Source organism: Scyliorhinus torazame, chromosome 26, assembly GCF_047496885.1.
Source record: "Scyliorhinus torazame isolate Kashiwa2021f chromosome 26, sScyTor2.1, whole genome shotgun sequence".
Lineage (NCBI taxonomy): Eukaryota > Metazoa > Chordata > Chondrichthyes > Carcharhiniformes > Scyliorhinidae > Scyliorhinus > Scyliorhinus torazame.
The window spans coordinates 30,397,253-30,413,130 of NC_092732.1; the positions used below are offsets into that span (position 1 = coordinate 30,397,253).

Below are 15,878 nucleotides of genomic sequence, written 5' to 3' on the forward strand. Positions count from 1 at the left end.
CTCTCCTTCTTTCTCTCTCTCCCCTTCCCTCTCCCCTTCCCTCTCCCCTTCCCTCTCCCCTTCCCTCTCTCCTTCCCTCTCTCCTTCCCTCTCTCTCCCCTTCCCTCTCTCTCCCCTTCCCTCTCTCCTTCTTTCTCTCTCTCCCCTTCCCTCTCCCCTTCCCTCTCCCCTTCCCTCTCTCCTTCCCTCTCCCCTTCCCTCTCTCCTCCCACTCTCTCCCCTTCCCTCTCTCCTTCTTTCTCCCTCTCCCCTTCCCTCTCTCCTTTCTCCCTCTCCCCTTCCCCCTCTCCTCCCACTCTCTCCCCTTCCCTCTCTCCTTTCTCCCTCTCCCCTTCCCTCTCTCCTTCCCTCTCTCTCCCCTTCCCTCTCTCCTTCTTTCTCCCTCTCCCCTTCCCTCTCTCCTTCCCTCTCTCTCCCCTTCCCTCTCCCCTTCTTTCTCCCTCTCCCCTTCCCGCTCTCTCCTTCTTTCTCTCTCTCCCCTTCCCTCTCTCCTTCTTTCTACCTCTCCCCTTCCCTCTCTCCCTCTCCCCTTCCCTCTCTCCCTCTCCCCTTCCCTCTCTCCCTCTCCCCTTCCCTCTCTCCCTCTCCCCTTCCCTCTCTCCCTCTCCCCTTCCCTCTCTCCTCCCACTCTCTCTCCCCTTCCCTCTCTCTCCTTCTTTCTCTCTCTCCCCTTCCCTCTCTCCTTCTTTCTCACTCTCCCCTTCCCTCTCTCCTCCCTCTCCCCTTCTCTCTCTCCTCCCTCTCCCCTTCTCTCTCTCCTCCCTCTCCCCTTCTCTCTCTCCTCCCTCTCTCCTTCTTTCTCCCTCTCTCCTCCCACTCTCTCTCCCCTTCCCTCTCTCCCCTTCCCTCTCTCCCCTTCCCTCTCTCCCCTTCCCTCTCTCCCCTTCCCTCTCTCCCCTGCCCTCTCTCCTTTCTCCCTCTCCCCTTCCTCTCTCCTCCCACTCTCTCTCCCCTTCCCTCTCTCCCCTTCCCTCTCTCCCCTTCCCTCTCTCCTTCTTTCTCCCTCTCCCCTTCCCTCTCTCCTCCCACTCTCTCTCCCCTTCCCTCTCTCCTTCTTTCTCCCTCTCCCCTTCCCTCTCTCCTCCCACTCTCTCTCCCCTTCCCTCTCTCCTCCCACTCTCTCTCCTCCCACTCTCTCCCCTTCCCTCTCTCCTTCTCCCCTTCCCTCTCTCCTCCCACTTTCTCTCCTTCCCTCTCTCCTTTCTCTCTCTCCCCTTCCCTCTCTCCTCCCCCTTCTCTCTCTCCTCCTTCTCCCCTTCTCTCTCTCTCTCCCCCTCTCTCTCCCTCTCTCCTTCCCCTTCTCTCTCTCTCCTCCCACTCTCCCCTTCCCCCTCTCCCCCTCTCCTCCCACTCTCCCCTTCCCTCTCTCCCCTTCCCTCTCTCCTCTTCTCCCTCTCCCCTTCTCTCTCTCCCTCTCTACTTCTCTCTCTCCTTCCTTCTCTCTCCCTCTCCCCTTCTTTCTCTCTCTCTCTCTCTCCTCTCTCTCTCTCCCCCTTCTCTCTCTCCCCCCCTTCTCTCTCTCCCCCCTTCTCTCTCTCTCCCCTTCTCTCTCTCTCCCCTTCTCTCTCTCTCTCTCCTCTCCTTCTCTCTCCCTCCCCTTCTCTCTCCCTCCCCTTCTCTCTCCCTCCCCTTCTCTCTCCCTCCCCTTCTCTCTCCCTCCCCTTCTCTCTCCCTCCCCTTCTCTCTCTCTCCCCTTCTCTCTCTCTCCCCTTCTCTCTCCCTCCCCTTCTCTCTCCCCTTCTCTCTCCCTCCCCTTCTCTCTCCCTCCCCTTCTCTCTCCCTCCCCTTCTCTCTCTGTCTCTCTCTCTCTATCGCTCTCTCCCCTTCTCTCACTTTCTCTCTCCCCTTCTCTCTCCCTCCCCTTCTCTCTCTCTCCCCTTCTCTCTCTCTCCTCTTCTCTCTCCCTCTCCTTCTCTCTCTGTCTCTCTCTCTCTATCGCTCTCTCCCCTTCTCTCTCTCTGACTCTCTCTCTCTCTCTCCCCTTCTCTCTCCCTCCCCTTCTCTCTCCCTCCCCTTCTCTCTCTCTCCCCTTCTCTCTCTCTCCCCTTCTCTCTCCCTCCCCTTCTCTCTCCCTCCCCTTCTCTCTCCCTCCCCTTCTCTCTCTGTCTCTCTCTCTCTATCGCTCTCTCCCCTTCTCTCTCTCTCCCCTTCTCTCTCTCTCCCCTTCTCTCTCTCTGTCTCTCTCCCCTTCTCTCTCTCTCTCTGATCTCTGTCTCTCGCTCTGTCTCTCTCTCTCTCTCTGTCTCTCTCTCTGTCTCTCTCTGTCTCTCTCTCTGTCTCTCTCTCTCTGTTTCTCTGTCTCTCTCTCTGTCTCTCTCTGTCTCTCTCTGTCTCTCTCTCTGTCTCTCTGTCTCTCTCTGTGTCTCTCTCTGTCTCTCTCTCTCTGTCTCTGTTTCTCTCTCTCTCTGTTTAGCACAGGGCTAAATCGCTGGCTTTGAAAGCAGACCGAGGCAGGCCAGCAGCACGGTTCAATTCCCGTACCAGCCTCCCCGAACAGGCGCCGGAATGTGGCAACTAGGGGCTTTTCACAGTAACTTCATTTGAAGCCTACTTGTGACAATAAGCGGTTTTCATTTTTCATTTTCATTTCTCCTCTCTCTCTCTCCCCTTCTCTCTCTGTCTCTCTCTCTGTCTCTCCCCTTCTCTCTCCCTCTCTCTCTCCCTCTCTCTCTCTCTCTATATCCCCTTCTCTCTCTCTCCTTCTGTCTCTCCCATTCTCTCTCTCTCTCTCCCTGTCTCTCCCCCTGTCTCTCTCCTCTCCCCTTCTCTCTCTGTCTCTCCCCTTCTCTCTCTGTCTCTCTCACTCCCCCCTTCTCTCTCTCTCTCTCCCTCTGTCTCTCCCCTTCTCTCTCTGTCTCTCCCCTTCTCTCTCTCTGTCTCTCTCCTCTCCCCTTCTCTCTCTCTTTCCCTCTGTCTCTCCCCTTCTCTCTCTGTCTCTCCCCTTCTCTGTCTCTCTGCCTCTGTCTCTCCCCTTCTCTCTCTCTCTCTCCCCTTCTCTCTCTCTCCCTCTCTTTCTCTCTCTCTCTCCCCTTCTCTCTCTCTCTCGGTCTGTCTCTCCCCTTCTCTCCCTCCATCTACCTTTCTTCTTGCGTTCCCTCTCTCCCTCCTACTTTCTGACTCCCACTCTCCACCTTCTCACTGCCTTCATGTCACTTTCTCCTCTTCCTTCTGTCTATCTGTCCCTTCCCCCTCTCCATCTCTCCCACTCTGTCTCGCTCCCTCTCTCTTTCTCTGACTCTCTCTCACTCCTGCCCTCTCTGCCTCACTCCATTCTTCTATCATTCTCTCGTTCTCTCCATCCCTCTCGTTCCCTCTCTCCTATCTGTCTCCCTCTCCTTCTGACTGTCTCCCACCCTCGTCCCTACGATCTATCTTTCTTTCTCCCGCTTACTGTCTGCCTGTCTCTCCTTCTCTCCCTCTCTTTTGCTCTCTCTCTCCTCTCTATCAATCTCTCTCTTCCCTTCCCTCTTATGTCTCTTTTCTTAACTCTCAGTCTCTCTCCCCTGTTATATATCTCTCTCTCATTCTCTCTCTCTCTCTCCTTTCATCTGCCTCTCCTGCCTCTCTCTCCTTCTGCCTCTGTCTCATTCCCTCTACTTCTACCTTGAGTATACGATAGTCAGTGTGGGACCCGTACCCCAGTGAGAGTCTGTGTGTGTGGGACCCGTACCCCAGTGAGAGTCAGTGTGTGTGGGACCCGTACCCCAGTGAGAGTCAGTGTGTGTGGGACCCGTACCCCAGTGAGAGTCTGTGTGTGTGGAACCCGTACCCCAGTGAGAGTCAGTGTGTGGGACCCGTACCCCAGTGAGAGTCAGTGTGTGTGGGACCCGTACCCCAGTGACAGTCAGTGTGTGTGGGACCCGTACCCCAGTGAGAGTCAGTGTGTGTGGGACCCGTACCCCAGTGAGAGTCTGTGTGTGTGGGACCCGTACCCCAGTGAGAGTCAGTGTGTGTGGGACCCATACCCCGGTGAGAGTCAGTGTGTGTGGGACCCTTACCCCAGTGAGAGTCTGTGTGTGTGGGACCCGTACCCCAGTGACAGTCAGTGTGTGTGGGACCCGTACCCCAGTGAGAGTCAGTGTGTGTGGGACCCATACCCCAGTGAGAGTCAGTGTGTGTGGGACCCATACCCCGGTGAGAGTCAGTGTGTGTGGGACCCGTACCCCAGTGAGAGTCAGTGTGTGTGGGACCCGTACCCCAGTGAGAGTCAGTGTGTGTGGGACCCGTACCCCAGTGACAGTCAGTGTGTGTGGGACCCGTACCCCAGTGAGAGTCAGTGTGTGTGGGACCCGTACCCCAGTGAGAGTCAGTGTGTGTGGGACCCGTATCCCAGTGAGAGTCAGTGTGTGTGGGACCCGTACCCCAGTGAGAGTCAGTGTGTGTGGGGCCCGTACCCCAGTGAGAGTCGGTGTGTGTGGGACCCGTACCCCAGTGAGAGTCAGTGTGTGTGGGACCCGTATCCCAGTGAGAGTCAGTGTGTGTGGGTCCCTTACCCCAGTGAGAGTCAGTGTGTGTGGGACCCGTACCCCAGTGAGAGTCAGTGTGTGTGGGACCCGTACCCCAGTGAGAGTCAGTGTGTGTGGGACCCGTATCCCAGTAAGAGTCAGTGTGTGTGGGTCCCTTACCCCAGTGAGAGTCAGTGTGTGTGGGACCCGTACCCCAGTGAGAGTCAGTGTGTGTGGGACCCGTACCCCAGTGAGAGTCAGTGTGTGTGGGACCCGTACCCCAGTGAGAGTCAGTGTGTGTGGGACCCATACCCCAGTGAGAGTCAGTGTGTGTGGGACCCGTACCCCAGTGAGAGTCAGTGTGTGTGGGACCCGTACCCCAGTGAGAGTCAGTGTGTGTGGGACCCATACCCCAGTGAGAGTCAGTGTGTGTGGGACCCGTACCCCAGTGAGAGTCAGTGTGTGGGACCCGTACCCCAGTGAGAGTCAGTGTGTGTGGGACCCGTACCCCAGTGAGAGTCAGTGTGTGTGGGACCCGTACCCCAGTGAGAGTCAGTGTGTGTGTGACCCATACCCCAGTGAGAGTCAGTGTGTGTGGGACCCGTACCCCAGTGAGAGTCGGTGTGTGTGGGACCCATACCCCAGTGAGAGTCAGTGTGTGTGGGACCCGTACCCCAGTGAGAGTCAGTGTGTGTGGGACCCATACCCCAGTGAGAGTCAGTGTGTGTGGGACCCGTACCCCAGTGAGAGTCAGTGTGTGTGTGGAACCCGTACCCCAGTGAGAGTCAGTGTGTGTGGGACCCGTACCCCAGTGAGAGTCCGTGTGTGTGGGACCCATACCCCAGTGAGAGTCAGTGTGTGTGGGACCCGTACCCCAGTGAGAGTCAGTGTGTGTGGGACCCGTACCCCAGTGAGAGTCAGTGTGTGTGGGACCCGTACCCCAGTGAGAGTCGGTGTGTGTGGGACCCGTACCCCAGTGAGAGTCAGTGTGTGTGGGACCCGTACCCCAGTGAGAGTCAGTGTGTGTGGGACCCGTACCCCAGTGAGAGTCAGTGTGGGACCCGTACCCCAGTGAGAGTCAGTGTGTGTGGGACCCATACCCCAGTGAGAGTCAGTGTGTGTGGGACCCGTACCCCAGTGAGAGTCAGTGTGTGTGGGACCCGTACCCCAGTGAGAGTCAGTGTGTGTGGGACCCGTACCCCAGTGAGAGTCAGTGTGTGTGGGACCCATACCCCAGTGAGAGTCAGTGTGTGTGGGACCCGTACCCCAGTGAGAGTCTGTGTGTGTGGGACCCGTACCCCAGTGAGAGTCAGTGTGTGTGGGACCCGTACCCCAGTGAGAGTCAGTGTGTGTGAGACCCGTACCCCAGTGAGAGTCGGTGTGTGTGGGTCCCGTACCCCAGTGACAGTCAGTGTGTGTGGGGCCCGTACCCCAGTGAGAGTCAGTGTGTGTGGGACCCGTACCCCAGTGAGAGTCGGTGTGTGTGGGACCCGTACCCCAGTGAGAGTCAGTGTGTGTGGGACCCGTACCCCAATGAGAGTCAGTGTGTGTGGGACCCGTACCCCAGTGAGAGTCAGTGTGGGACCCGTACCCCAGTGAGAGTCAGTGTGTGTGGGACCCATACCCCAGTGAGAGTCAGTGTGTGTGGGACCCGTACCCCAGTGAGAGTCAGTGTGTGTGGGACCCGTACCCCAGTGAGAGTCAGTGTGTGTGGGACCCGTACCCCAGTGAGAGTCAGTGTGTGTGGGACCCATACCCCAGTGAGAGTCAGTGTGTGTGGGACCCGTACCCCAGTGAGAGTCTGTGTGTGTGGGACCCGTACCCCAGTGAGAGTCAGTGTGTGTGGGACCCGTACCCCAGTGAGAGTCAGTGTGTGTGAGACCCGTACCCCAGTGAGAGTCGGTGTGTGTGGGTCCCGTACCCCAGTGACAGTCAGTGTGTGTGGGGCCCGTACCCCAGTGAGAGTCAGTGTGTGTGGGACCCGTACCCCAGTGAGAGTCGGTGTGTGTGGGACCCGTACCCCAGTGAGAGTCAGTGTGTGTGGGACCCGTACCCCAATGAGAGTCAGTGTGTGTGGGACCCGTACCCCAGTGAGAGTCAGTGTGTGTGGGACCCGTACCCCAGTGAGAGTCAGTGTGTGTGGAACCCGTACCCCAGTGAGAGTCAGTGTGTGTGGGACCCGTACCCCAGTGAGAGTCAGTGTGTGTGTGGGTCCCGTACCCCAGTGAGAGTCAGTGTGTGTGGGACCCGTACCCCAGTGAGAGTCAGTGTGTGTGGGACCCGTACCCCAGTGAGAGTCAGTGTGTGTGGGACCCATACCCCAGTGAGAGTCAGTGTGTGTGGGACCCGTACCCCAGTGAGAGTCGGTGTGTGTGGGACCCGTACCCCAGTGAGAGTCAGTGTGTGTGGGGCCCGTACCCCAGTGAGAGTCAGTGTGTGTGTGGGACCCGTACCCCAGTGAGAGTCAGTGTGTGTGGGACCCGTACCCCAGTGAGAGTCAGTGTGTGTGAGACCCGTACCCCAGTGAGAGTCAGTGTGTGTGGGACCCGTACCCCAGTGAGAGTCAGTGTGTGTGGGGCCCGTACCCCAGTGAGAGTCAGTGTGTGTGGGACCCGTACCCCAGTGAGAGTCAGTGTGTGTGTGGGACCCGTACCCCAGTGAGAGTCTGTGTGTGTGGGACCCGTACCCCAGTGAGAGTCAGTGTGTGTGGGACCCGTACCCCAGTGAGAGTCAGTGTGTGTGGGACCCGTACCCCAGTGAGAGACAGCCCCTGCAGATCTCAGGGAAGCTCTCGCCATCACTTTTCTTGCCAATCCAACACAAGTTGCTGATTTAATTATATGCAAATCTATATCAGTATATTCATCTCAAAAAGCCCCTTCAATCTACCTCCTGCTCCGAGACACCTGTGACGATCCTGTACATTTTCACACCCATTTCTCTGTCTCCCTCTCTCGCTCCCTCCCTCACTCACTCTCTGTCTCTTTCTCACTCTCACCCTCAGCACTGACCCTCCCACAGTGCGGCGCTCCCTCAGTACTGACCCTCCCACAGTGCGGTGCTCCCTCAGTACTGACCCACAGTGCGCCGCTCCCTCAGTACTGACCCTCCCACAGTGCGGCGCCCCCTCAGTACTGACCCTCCCACAGTGCGGTGCTCCCTCAGTACTGACCCTCCCACAGTGCGGCGCTCCCTCAGTACTGACCCTTCCACAGTGCAGCGCTCCCTCAGTACTGACCCTCCGACAGTGCGACGCTCCCTCAGTACTGACCCTCCGACAGTGCGGCACTCCCTCAGTACTGACCCTCCCACAGTGCGGTGCTCCCTCAGTACTGACCCTCCGACAGTGCGGCACTCCCTCAGTACTGACCCTCCGACAGTGCGACGCTCCCTCAGTACTGACCCTCCGACAGTGCGCCGCTCCCTCAGTACTGACCCTCCGACAGTGCGGTGCTCGCTCAGTTCTGACCCTCCGACAGTGCGGTGCTCCCTCAGTACTGACCCTACGACAGTGCGGCACTCCCTCAGTACTGACCCTCCGACAGTGCGGCACTCCCTCAGTACTGACCCTCCGACAGTGCGGCGCTCCCTCAGTACTGACCCTACGACAGTGCGGTGCTCCCTCAGTTCTGACCCTCCGACAGTGCGGTGCTCCCTCAGTACTGACCCTACGACAGTGCGGCACTCCCTCAGTACTGACCCTCCGACAGTGCAGCGCTCCATCAGTACTGACCCTCCGACAGTGCGGCACTCCCTCAGTACTGACCCTCCGACAGTGCGGCACTCCCTCAGTACTGACCCTCCGACAGTGCGGCACTCCCTCAGTACTGATCCTCCGACAGTGCGGCGCTCCCTCAGTACTGACCATCCCACGGTGTGGCGCTCCCTCAGTACTAACCCTCCGACAGCGCGGCTCTCCCTCAGTACTGACCCTCCGACAGTGCGGCGCTCCCTCAGTACTGACCCTCCGACAGTGTGGCACTCCCTCAGTACTGACCCTCCCACAGTCCGGCGGTCCCTCAGTACTGACCCTCCCACAGTGCGGCGCTCCCTTAGTACTGACCCTCCCACAGTGCGGCGCTCCCTCAGCACTGACCCTCCCACAGTGCGGCACTCCCTCAGCACTGACCCTCGCACAGTGCGTCACTCCCTCAGCACTGACCCTCCTACAGTGCGGCGCTCCCTCAGCACTGACCCTCCCACAGTGCGGCACTCCCTCAGCACTGACCCTCCTACAGTGCGGCGCTCCCTCAGTACTGACCCTCCCACAGTGCGGCGCTCCCTCAGCACTGACCCTCCCACAGTGCGGCACTCCCTTAGGACTGACCCTCCCACAGTGCGGCGCTCCCTCAGTACTGACCCTCCCACAGTGCGGCGCTTCCTCAGCACTGACCCTCCCACAGTGCGGCACTCCGTTAGTACTGACCCTCCGATAGTGCGGCGGTCCCTCAGTACTGACCCTCCCACAGTGCGGCGCTCCCTCAGTACTGACCCTCCGACTGTGCGGCGGTCCCTCAGCACTGACCCTCCCACAGTGCGGCGCTCCCTCAGTACTGACCCTCCCACAGTGCGGCGGTCCCTCAGCACAGACCCTCCCACAGTGCGGCGCTCCCTCAGTACTGACCCTCCGACAGTGCGACGCTCCCTCAGTACTGACCCTCCCACAGTGTGGCACTCCCTCAGGACTGACCCTCCCACAGTGCGGTGCTCCCTCAGTACTGACTCTCCGACAGTGCTGCGCTCCCTCAGTACTGACCCTCCCACAGTGCGGAGCTCCCTCAGTACAGACCGTCCAACAGTGCTGCGCTCCCTCAGTACCGATCCTCTGACAGTGCGGCACTCCCTCAGTACTGACCCTCTGACAGTGCGGCGCTCACTCAGTACTGACCCTCCGACAGCGCGGAGCACCCTCAGTACTGACCATCCGACAGTGCAGCGCTTCCTCAGTACTGACCCTCCCACAGTGCGGCTCTCTCTCAGTACTGACCCTCCGACAGTGCGGCGCTCCCTCAGCACTGACCGTCCGACAGTGCGGCGCTCCCTCAGCACTGACCCTCCGACAGGGCGGCGCTCCCTCAGTACTGACCCTCCCACAGTGCTGCGCTCCCTCAGTACTGACCCTCTGACAGTGCGGAGCTCCCTCAGTACTGACCCTCTGACAGTGCGGCACTCCCTCAGTACTGACCCTCCCTCAGTACTGACCGTCCGACAGTGCGGCGCTCCCTCAGCACTGACCCTCCGACAGGGCGGCGCTCCCTCAGTACTGACCCTCCCACAGTGCTGCGCTCCCTCAGTACTGACCCTCTGACAGTGCGGCGCTTCCTCAGCACTGACCCTCCCACAGTGCGGCACTCCGTTAGTACTGACCCTCCGATAGTGCGGCGGTCCCTCAGTACTGACCCTCCCACAGTGCGGCGCTCCCTCAGTACTGACCCTCCGACTGTGCGGCGGTCCCTCAGCACTGACCCTCCCACAGTGCGGCGCTCCCTCAGTACTGACCCTCCCACAGTGCGGCGGTCCCTCAGCACAGACCCTCCCACAGTGCGGCGCTCCCTCAGTACTGACCCTCCGACAGTGCGACGCTCCCTCAGTACTGACCCTCCCACAGTGTGGCACTCCCTCAGGACTGACCCTCCCACAGTGCGGTGCTCCCTCAGTACTGACTCTCCGACAGTGCTGCGCTCCCTCAGTACTGACCCTCCCACAGTGCGGAGCTCCCTCAGTACAGACCGTCCAACAGTGCTGCGCTCCCTCAGTACCGATCCTCTGACAGTGCGGCACTCCCTCAGTACTGACCCTCTGACAGTGCGGCGCTCACTCAGTACTGACCCTCCGACAGCGCGGAGCACCCTCAGTACTGACCATCCGACAGTGCAGCGCTTCCTCAGTACTGACCCTCCCACAGTGCGGCTCTCTCTCAGTACTGACCCTCCGACAGTGCGGCGCTCCCTCAGCACTGACCGTCCGACAGTGCGGCGCTCCCTCAGCACTGACCCTCCGACAGGGCGGCGCTCCCTCAGTACTGACCCTCCCACAGTGCTGCGCTCCCTCAGTACTGACCCTCTGACAGTGCGGAGCTCCCTCAGTACTGACCCTCTGACAGTGCGGCACTCCCTCAGTACTGACCCTCCCTCAGTACTGACCCTCCGACAGTGTGGCACTCCGTCAGTACTGACCCTCCCACAGTGCGGCGATCCCTCAGTACTGACCCTACCACAGTGCAGAACTCCCTCAGCACTGACCCTCCCACAGTGTGGCACTCCCTCAGTACTGACCCTCCCACAGTGCGGTGCTCCCTCAGTACTGACCCTACCACAGTGCGGCACTCCCTCAGTACTGACCCTCTGACAGTGCGGCTCTCCCTCAGTACTGACCCTCCCACAGTGCGGCGCTCCCTCAGTACTGACCCTCCCACAGTGCGACGCTCCCTCAGTACTGACCCTCCCACAGTGCGGCGCTCCCTCAGTACTGACCCTCCCACAGTGCGGTGCTCCCTCAGTACTGACCCTACCACAGTGCGGCACTCCCTCAGTACTGACCCTCTGACAGTGCGGCTCTCCCTCAGTACTGACCCTCCCACAGTGCGGCGCTCCCTCAGTACTGACCCTCCCACAGTGCGACGCTCCCTCAGTACTGACCCTCCCACAGTGCGACGCTCCCTCAGTACTGACCCTCCCACAGTGCGGTGCTCCCACAGTACTGACCCTCCGACAGTGCGGCACTCCCTTAGTACTGACCCTCCGACAGTGCAGCACTCCCTCGGTACTGACCCTCCCACAGTGCGGTGCTCCCTCAGCACTGACCCGTCCACAGTGCAGCACTCCCTCGGTACTGACCCTCCGACAGTGCAGTGCTCCCTCAGTACTGACCCTCTGACAGTGCGGCACTCCCTCGGTACTGACCCTCCCACAGTGCGGCGCTCCCTCAGTACTGACCCTCCCACAGTGCGGCACTCCCTCAGTACTGCCCCTCCCACAGTGCGGCACTCCCTCAGTACTGCCCCTCCCACAGTGCGGTGCTCCCTCAGTACTGACCCTCCCACAGTGCGACGCTCCCTCAGTACTGTCCCTCCCACAGTGCGGCGCTCCCTCAGTACTGACCCTCCCACAGTGCGGCGCTCCCTCAGTACTGACCCTCCCACAGTGCGGCGGTCCCTCAGCACTGGCCCTCCCACAGTGCGGCGCTCCCTCAGTACTGACCCTCCCACAGTGCGACGCTCCCGCAGTACTGACCCTCCCACAGTGCGGCGCTCCCCTCAGCACTGACCCTCCGACAGTGTGGCACTCCGTCAGTACTGACCCTCCCACAGTGCGGCGATCCCTCAGTACTGACCCTACCACAGTGCAGCGCTCCCTCAGTACTGACCCTCCCACAGTGCGACGCTCCCTCAGTACCGACCCTCCCACAGTGCGGCACTCCCTCAGTACTGACCCTCTGACAGTGCGGCTCTCCCTCAGTACTGACCCTCCCACAGTGCGGCACTCCCTCAGTACTGATCCTCTGACAGTGCGGCTCTCCCTCAGTACTGACCCTCCGACAGTGCGGCGCTCCCTCAGTACTGACCCTCCGACAGTGTGGCACTCCCTCAGTACTGACTCTCCCACAGTGCGGCGGTCCCTCAGTACTGACCCTCCCACAGTGCGGCACTCCCTCAGTACTGACCCTCCCACAGTGCGACGCTCCCTCAGTACTGACTCTCCCACAGTGCGGCACTCCCTCAGTACTGACCCTCCCACAGTGCGACGCTACCACAGTACTGACCCTCCGACAGTGCGGCGGTCCCTCAGCACTGACCCTCCCACAGTGCGGCGCTCCCTCAGTACTGACCTCCCACAGTACGGCACTCCCTCAGTACTGACCCTCCCACAGTGCGGCGCTCCCTCAGTACTGACCCTCTGACAGTGCGGCACTCCCTCAGTACTGACCCTCCCACAGTACGGCACTCCCTCAGTACTGACCCTCCCACAGTGCGGCGCTCCCTCAGTACTGACCCTCCCACAGTGCGACGCTCCCTCAGTACTGACCCTCCCACAGTGCAGCGCTCCCTCAGTACTGACCTCCCACAGTGCGGCGCTCCCTCAGTACTGACCCTCCCACAGTGCAGCGCTCCCTCAGTGCTGACCCTCCCACAGTGCGACACTCCCTCAGTACTGACCCTCTGACAGTGCGGCTCTCCCTCAGTACTGACCCTCCCACAGTGCGGTGCTCCCTCAGCACTGACCCTCCCACAGTGCGACGCTCCCTCAGTACTGACCCTCCGACAGAGTGACGCTCCCTCAGTACTGACCCTCCGACAGTGCGGTGCTCCCTCAGTACTGACCCTCCGACAGTGCGGTGCTCCCTCAGTACTAACCCTCCAACAGTGCGGCACTCCCTCAGTACTGACCCTCCCACAGTGCGGCGCTCCCTCAGCAGTGACCCTCCCACAGTGCGGCACTCCCTCAGTACTGACCCTCTCACAGTGCGGCGCTCCCTCAGTACTGACCCTACCACTGTGCGGCGCTCCCTCAGTACTGACCCTCCGACAGTGCGACGCTCCCTCAGTACTGACCCTCCCACAGTGTGGCACTCCCTCAGGACTGACCCTCCCACAGTGCGGTGCTCCCTCAGTACTGACTCTCCGACAGTGCTGCGCTCCCTCAGTACTGACCCTCCCACAGTGCGACGCTCCCTCAGTACTGACCCTCTCACAGTGCGGCGATCCCTCAGTACTGTCCCTCCCACAGTGCGGCGCTCCCTCAGTACTGACCCTCCCACAGTGCGGCGATCCCTCAGTACTGACCCTCCCACAGTGCGACGCTCCCTCAGTACTGACCCTCCCACAGTGCGGCACTCCCTCAGTACTGACCCTCCCACAGTGCGGCGATCCCTCAGTACTGACCCACAGTGCGACGCTCCCTCAGTACTGACCCTCCGACAGTGCGACGCTCCCTCAGTACTGACCCTCCGACAGTGCGGCGCTCCCTCAGCACTGACCCTCCGACAGTGCGGCGCTCCCTCAGTACTGACCCTCCGACAGTGCGGAGCTCCCTCAGCACGGACCATCCCACAGTGCGGCTCTCCCTCAGTACTGACCCTCCCACAGTGCGGCACTCCCTCAGCACTGACCCTCCCACAGTGCGGCGCTCCCTCAGCACTGACCCTCCCACAGTGCGGCACTCCCTCAGCACTGACCCTCCCACAGTGCGACGCTCCCTCAGTACTGACCCACAGTGCGGCGCTCCCTCAGTACTGACCCTCCCACAGTGCGGCACTCCCTTAGTACTGACCCTCCCACAGTGCGGTGCTCCCTCAGTACTGACCCTCCGAAAGTGCGGCGGTCCCTCAGTACTGACCCTCCGACAGTGCGGCCGTCCCTCAGCACTGACCCTCTGACAGTGCGGCGCTCCCTCAGTACTGACCATCCCACAGTGCGGCGCTCCCTCAGTACTGACCCTCTGACAGTGCGGCACTCCCTCGGTACTGATCCTCCCACAATGCGGCTCGCCCTCGGTACTGACCCTCCCACAGTGCGGCGCTCCCTCAGTACTGACCCTCCCACAGTGCGGCACTCCCTCAGTACTGCCCCTCCCACAGTGCGGCACTCCCTCAGTACTGCCCCTCCCACAGTGCGGTGCTCCCTCAGTACTGACCCTCCCACAGTGCGACGCTCCCTCAGTACTGTCCCTCCCACAGTGCGGCGCTCCCTCAGTACTGACCCTCCCACAGTGCGGCGCTCCCTCAGTACTGACCCTCCCACAGTGCGGCGGTCCCTCAGCACTGGCCCTCCCACAGTGCGGCGCTCCCTCAGTACTGACCCTCCCACAGTGCGACGCTCCCGCAGTACTGACCCTCCCACAGTGCGGCGCTCCCTCAGTACTGACCCTACCACAGTGCGGCGATCCCTCAGTACTGACCCTACCACAGTGCAGCGCTCCCTCAGTACTGACCCTCCCACAGTGCGACGCTCCCTCAGTACCGACCCTCCCACAGTGCGGCACTCCCTCAGTACTGACCCTCTGACAGTGCGGCTCTCCCTCAGTACTGACCCTCCCACAGTGCGGCACTCCCTCAGTACTGATCCTCTGACAGTGCGGCTCTCCCTCAGTACTGACCCTCCGACAGTGCGGCGCTCCCTCAGTACTGACCCTCCGACAGTGTGGCACTCCCTCAGTACTGACTCTCCCACAGTGCGGCGGTCCCTCAGTACTGACCCTCCCACAGTGCGGCACTCCCTCAGTACTGACCCACAGTGCGACGCTCCCTCAGTACTGACTCTCCCACAGTGCGGCACTCCCTCAGTACTGACCCTCCCACAGTGCGACGCTACCACAGTACTGACCCTCTGACAGTGCGGCACTCCCTCAGTACTGACCCTCCCACAGTGCGACGCTCCCTCAGTACTGACCCTCCCACAGTGCAGCGCTCCCTCAGTACTGACCTCCCACAGTGCGGCGCTCCCTTAGCACTGACCCTCCCACAGTGCAGCGCTCCCTCAGTGCTGACCCTCCCACAGTGCGACACTCCCTCAGTACTGACCCTCTGACAGTGCGGCTCTCCCTCAGTACTGACCCTCCCACAGTGCGGTGCTCCCTCAGCACTGACCCTCCCACAGTGCGACGCTCCCTCAGTACTGACCCTCCGACAGAGTGACGCTCCCTCAGTACTGACCCTCCGACAGTGCGATGCTCCCTCAGTACTGACCCTCCGACAGTGCGGTGCTCCCTCAGTACTAACCCTCCAACAGTGCGGCACTCCCTCAGTACTGACCCTCCCACAGTGCGGCGCTCCCTCAGCAGTGACCCTCCCACAGTGCGGCACTCCCTCAGTACTGACCCTCTCACAGTGCGGCGCTCCCTCAGTACTGACCCTACCACTGTGCGGCGCTCCCTCAGTACTGACCCTCCGACAGTGCGACGCTCCCTCAGTACTGACCCTCCCACAGTGTGGCACTCCCTCAGGACTGACCCTCCCACAGTGCGGTGCTCCCTCAGTACTGACTCTCCGACAGTGCTGCGCTCCCTCAGTACTGACCCTCCCACAGTGCGACGTTCCCTCAGTACTGTCCCTCCCACAGTGCGGCGCTCCGTCAGTACTGACCCTCCCACAGTGCGGCGATCCCTCAGTACTGACCCTCCCACAGTGCGACGCTCCCTCAGTACTGACCCTCCCACAGTGCGGCACTCCCTCAGTACTGACCCTCCCACAGTGCGGCGATCCCTCAGTACTGACCCACAGTGCGACGCTCCCTCAGTACTGACCCTCCGACAGTGCGACGCTCCCTCAGTACTGACCCTCCGACAGTGCGGCGCTCCCTCAGCATTGACCCTCCGACAGTGCGGCGCTCCCTCAGTACTGACCCTCCGACAGTGCGGAGCTCCCTCAGCACGGACCATCCCACAGTGCGGCTCTCCCTCAGTACTGACCCTCCCACAGTGCGGCACTCCCTCAGCA

The 15,878-nt window shown here is 61.1% G+C and overlaps 1 protein-coding gene across 1 annotated transcript in view; it reads left to right on the forward strand.

Annotated features, from left to right (window-relative positions):
* The first annotated feature begins 2,381 nt into the window (after nucleotides 1-2,381).
* LOC140402864 (nuclear receptor ROR-alpha-like) overlaps nucleotides 2,382-15,878 on the forward strand; it is a 30,349-nt gene continuing 16,852 nt past the window's right edge. Inside the window, exon 1 of the mRNA XM_072490489.1 lies at nucleotides 2,382-2,530. Within this exon, the coding sequence (XP_072346590.1) occupies nucleotides 2,506-2,530 (25 nt within the window). The 5' untranslated portion in view covers nucleotides 2,382-2,505. The remainder of the gene's footprint in view (nucleotides 2,531-15,878) is intronic.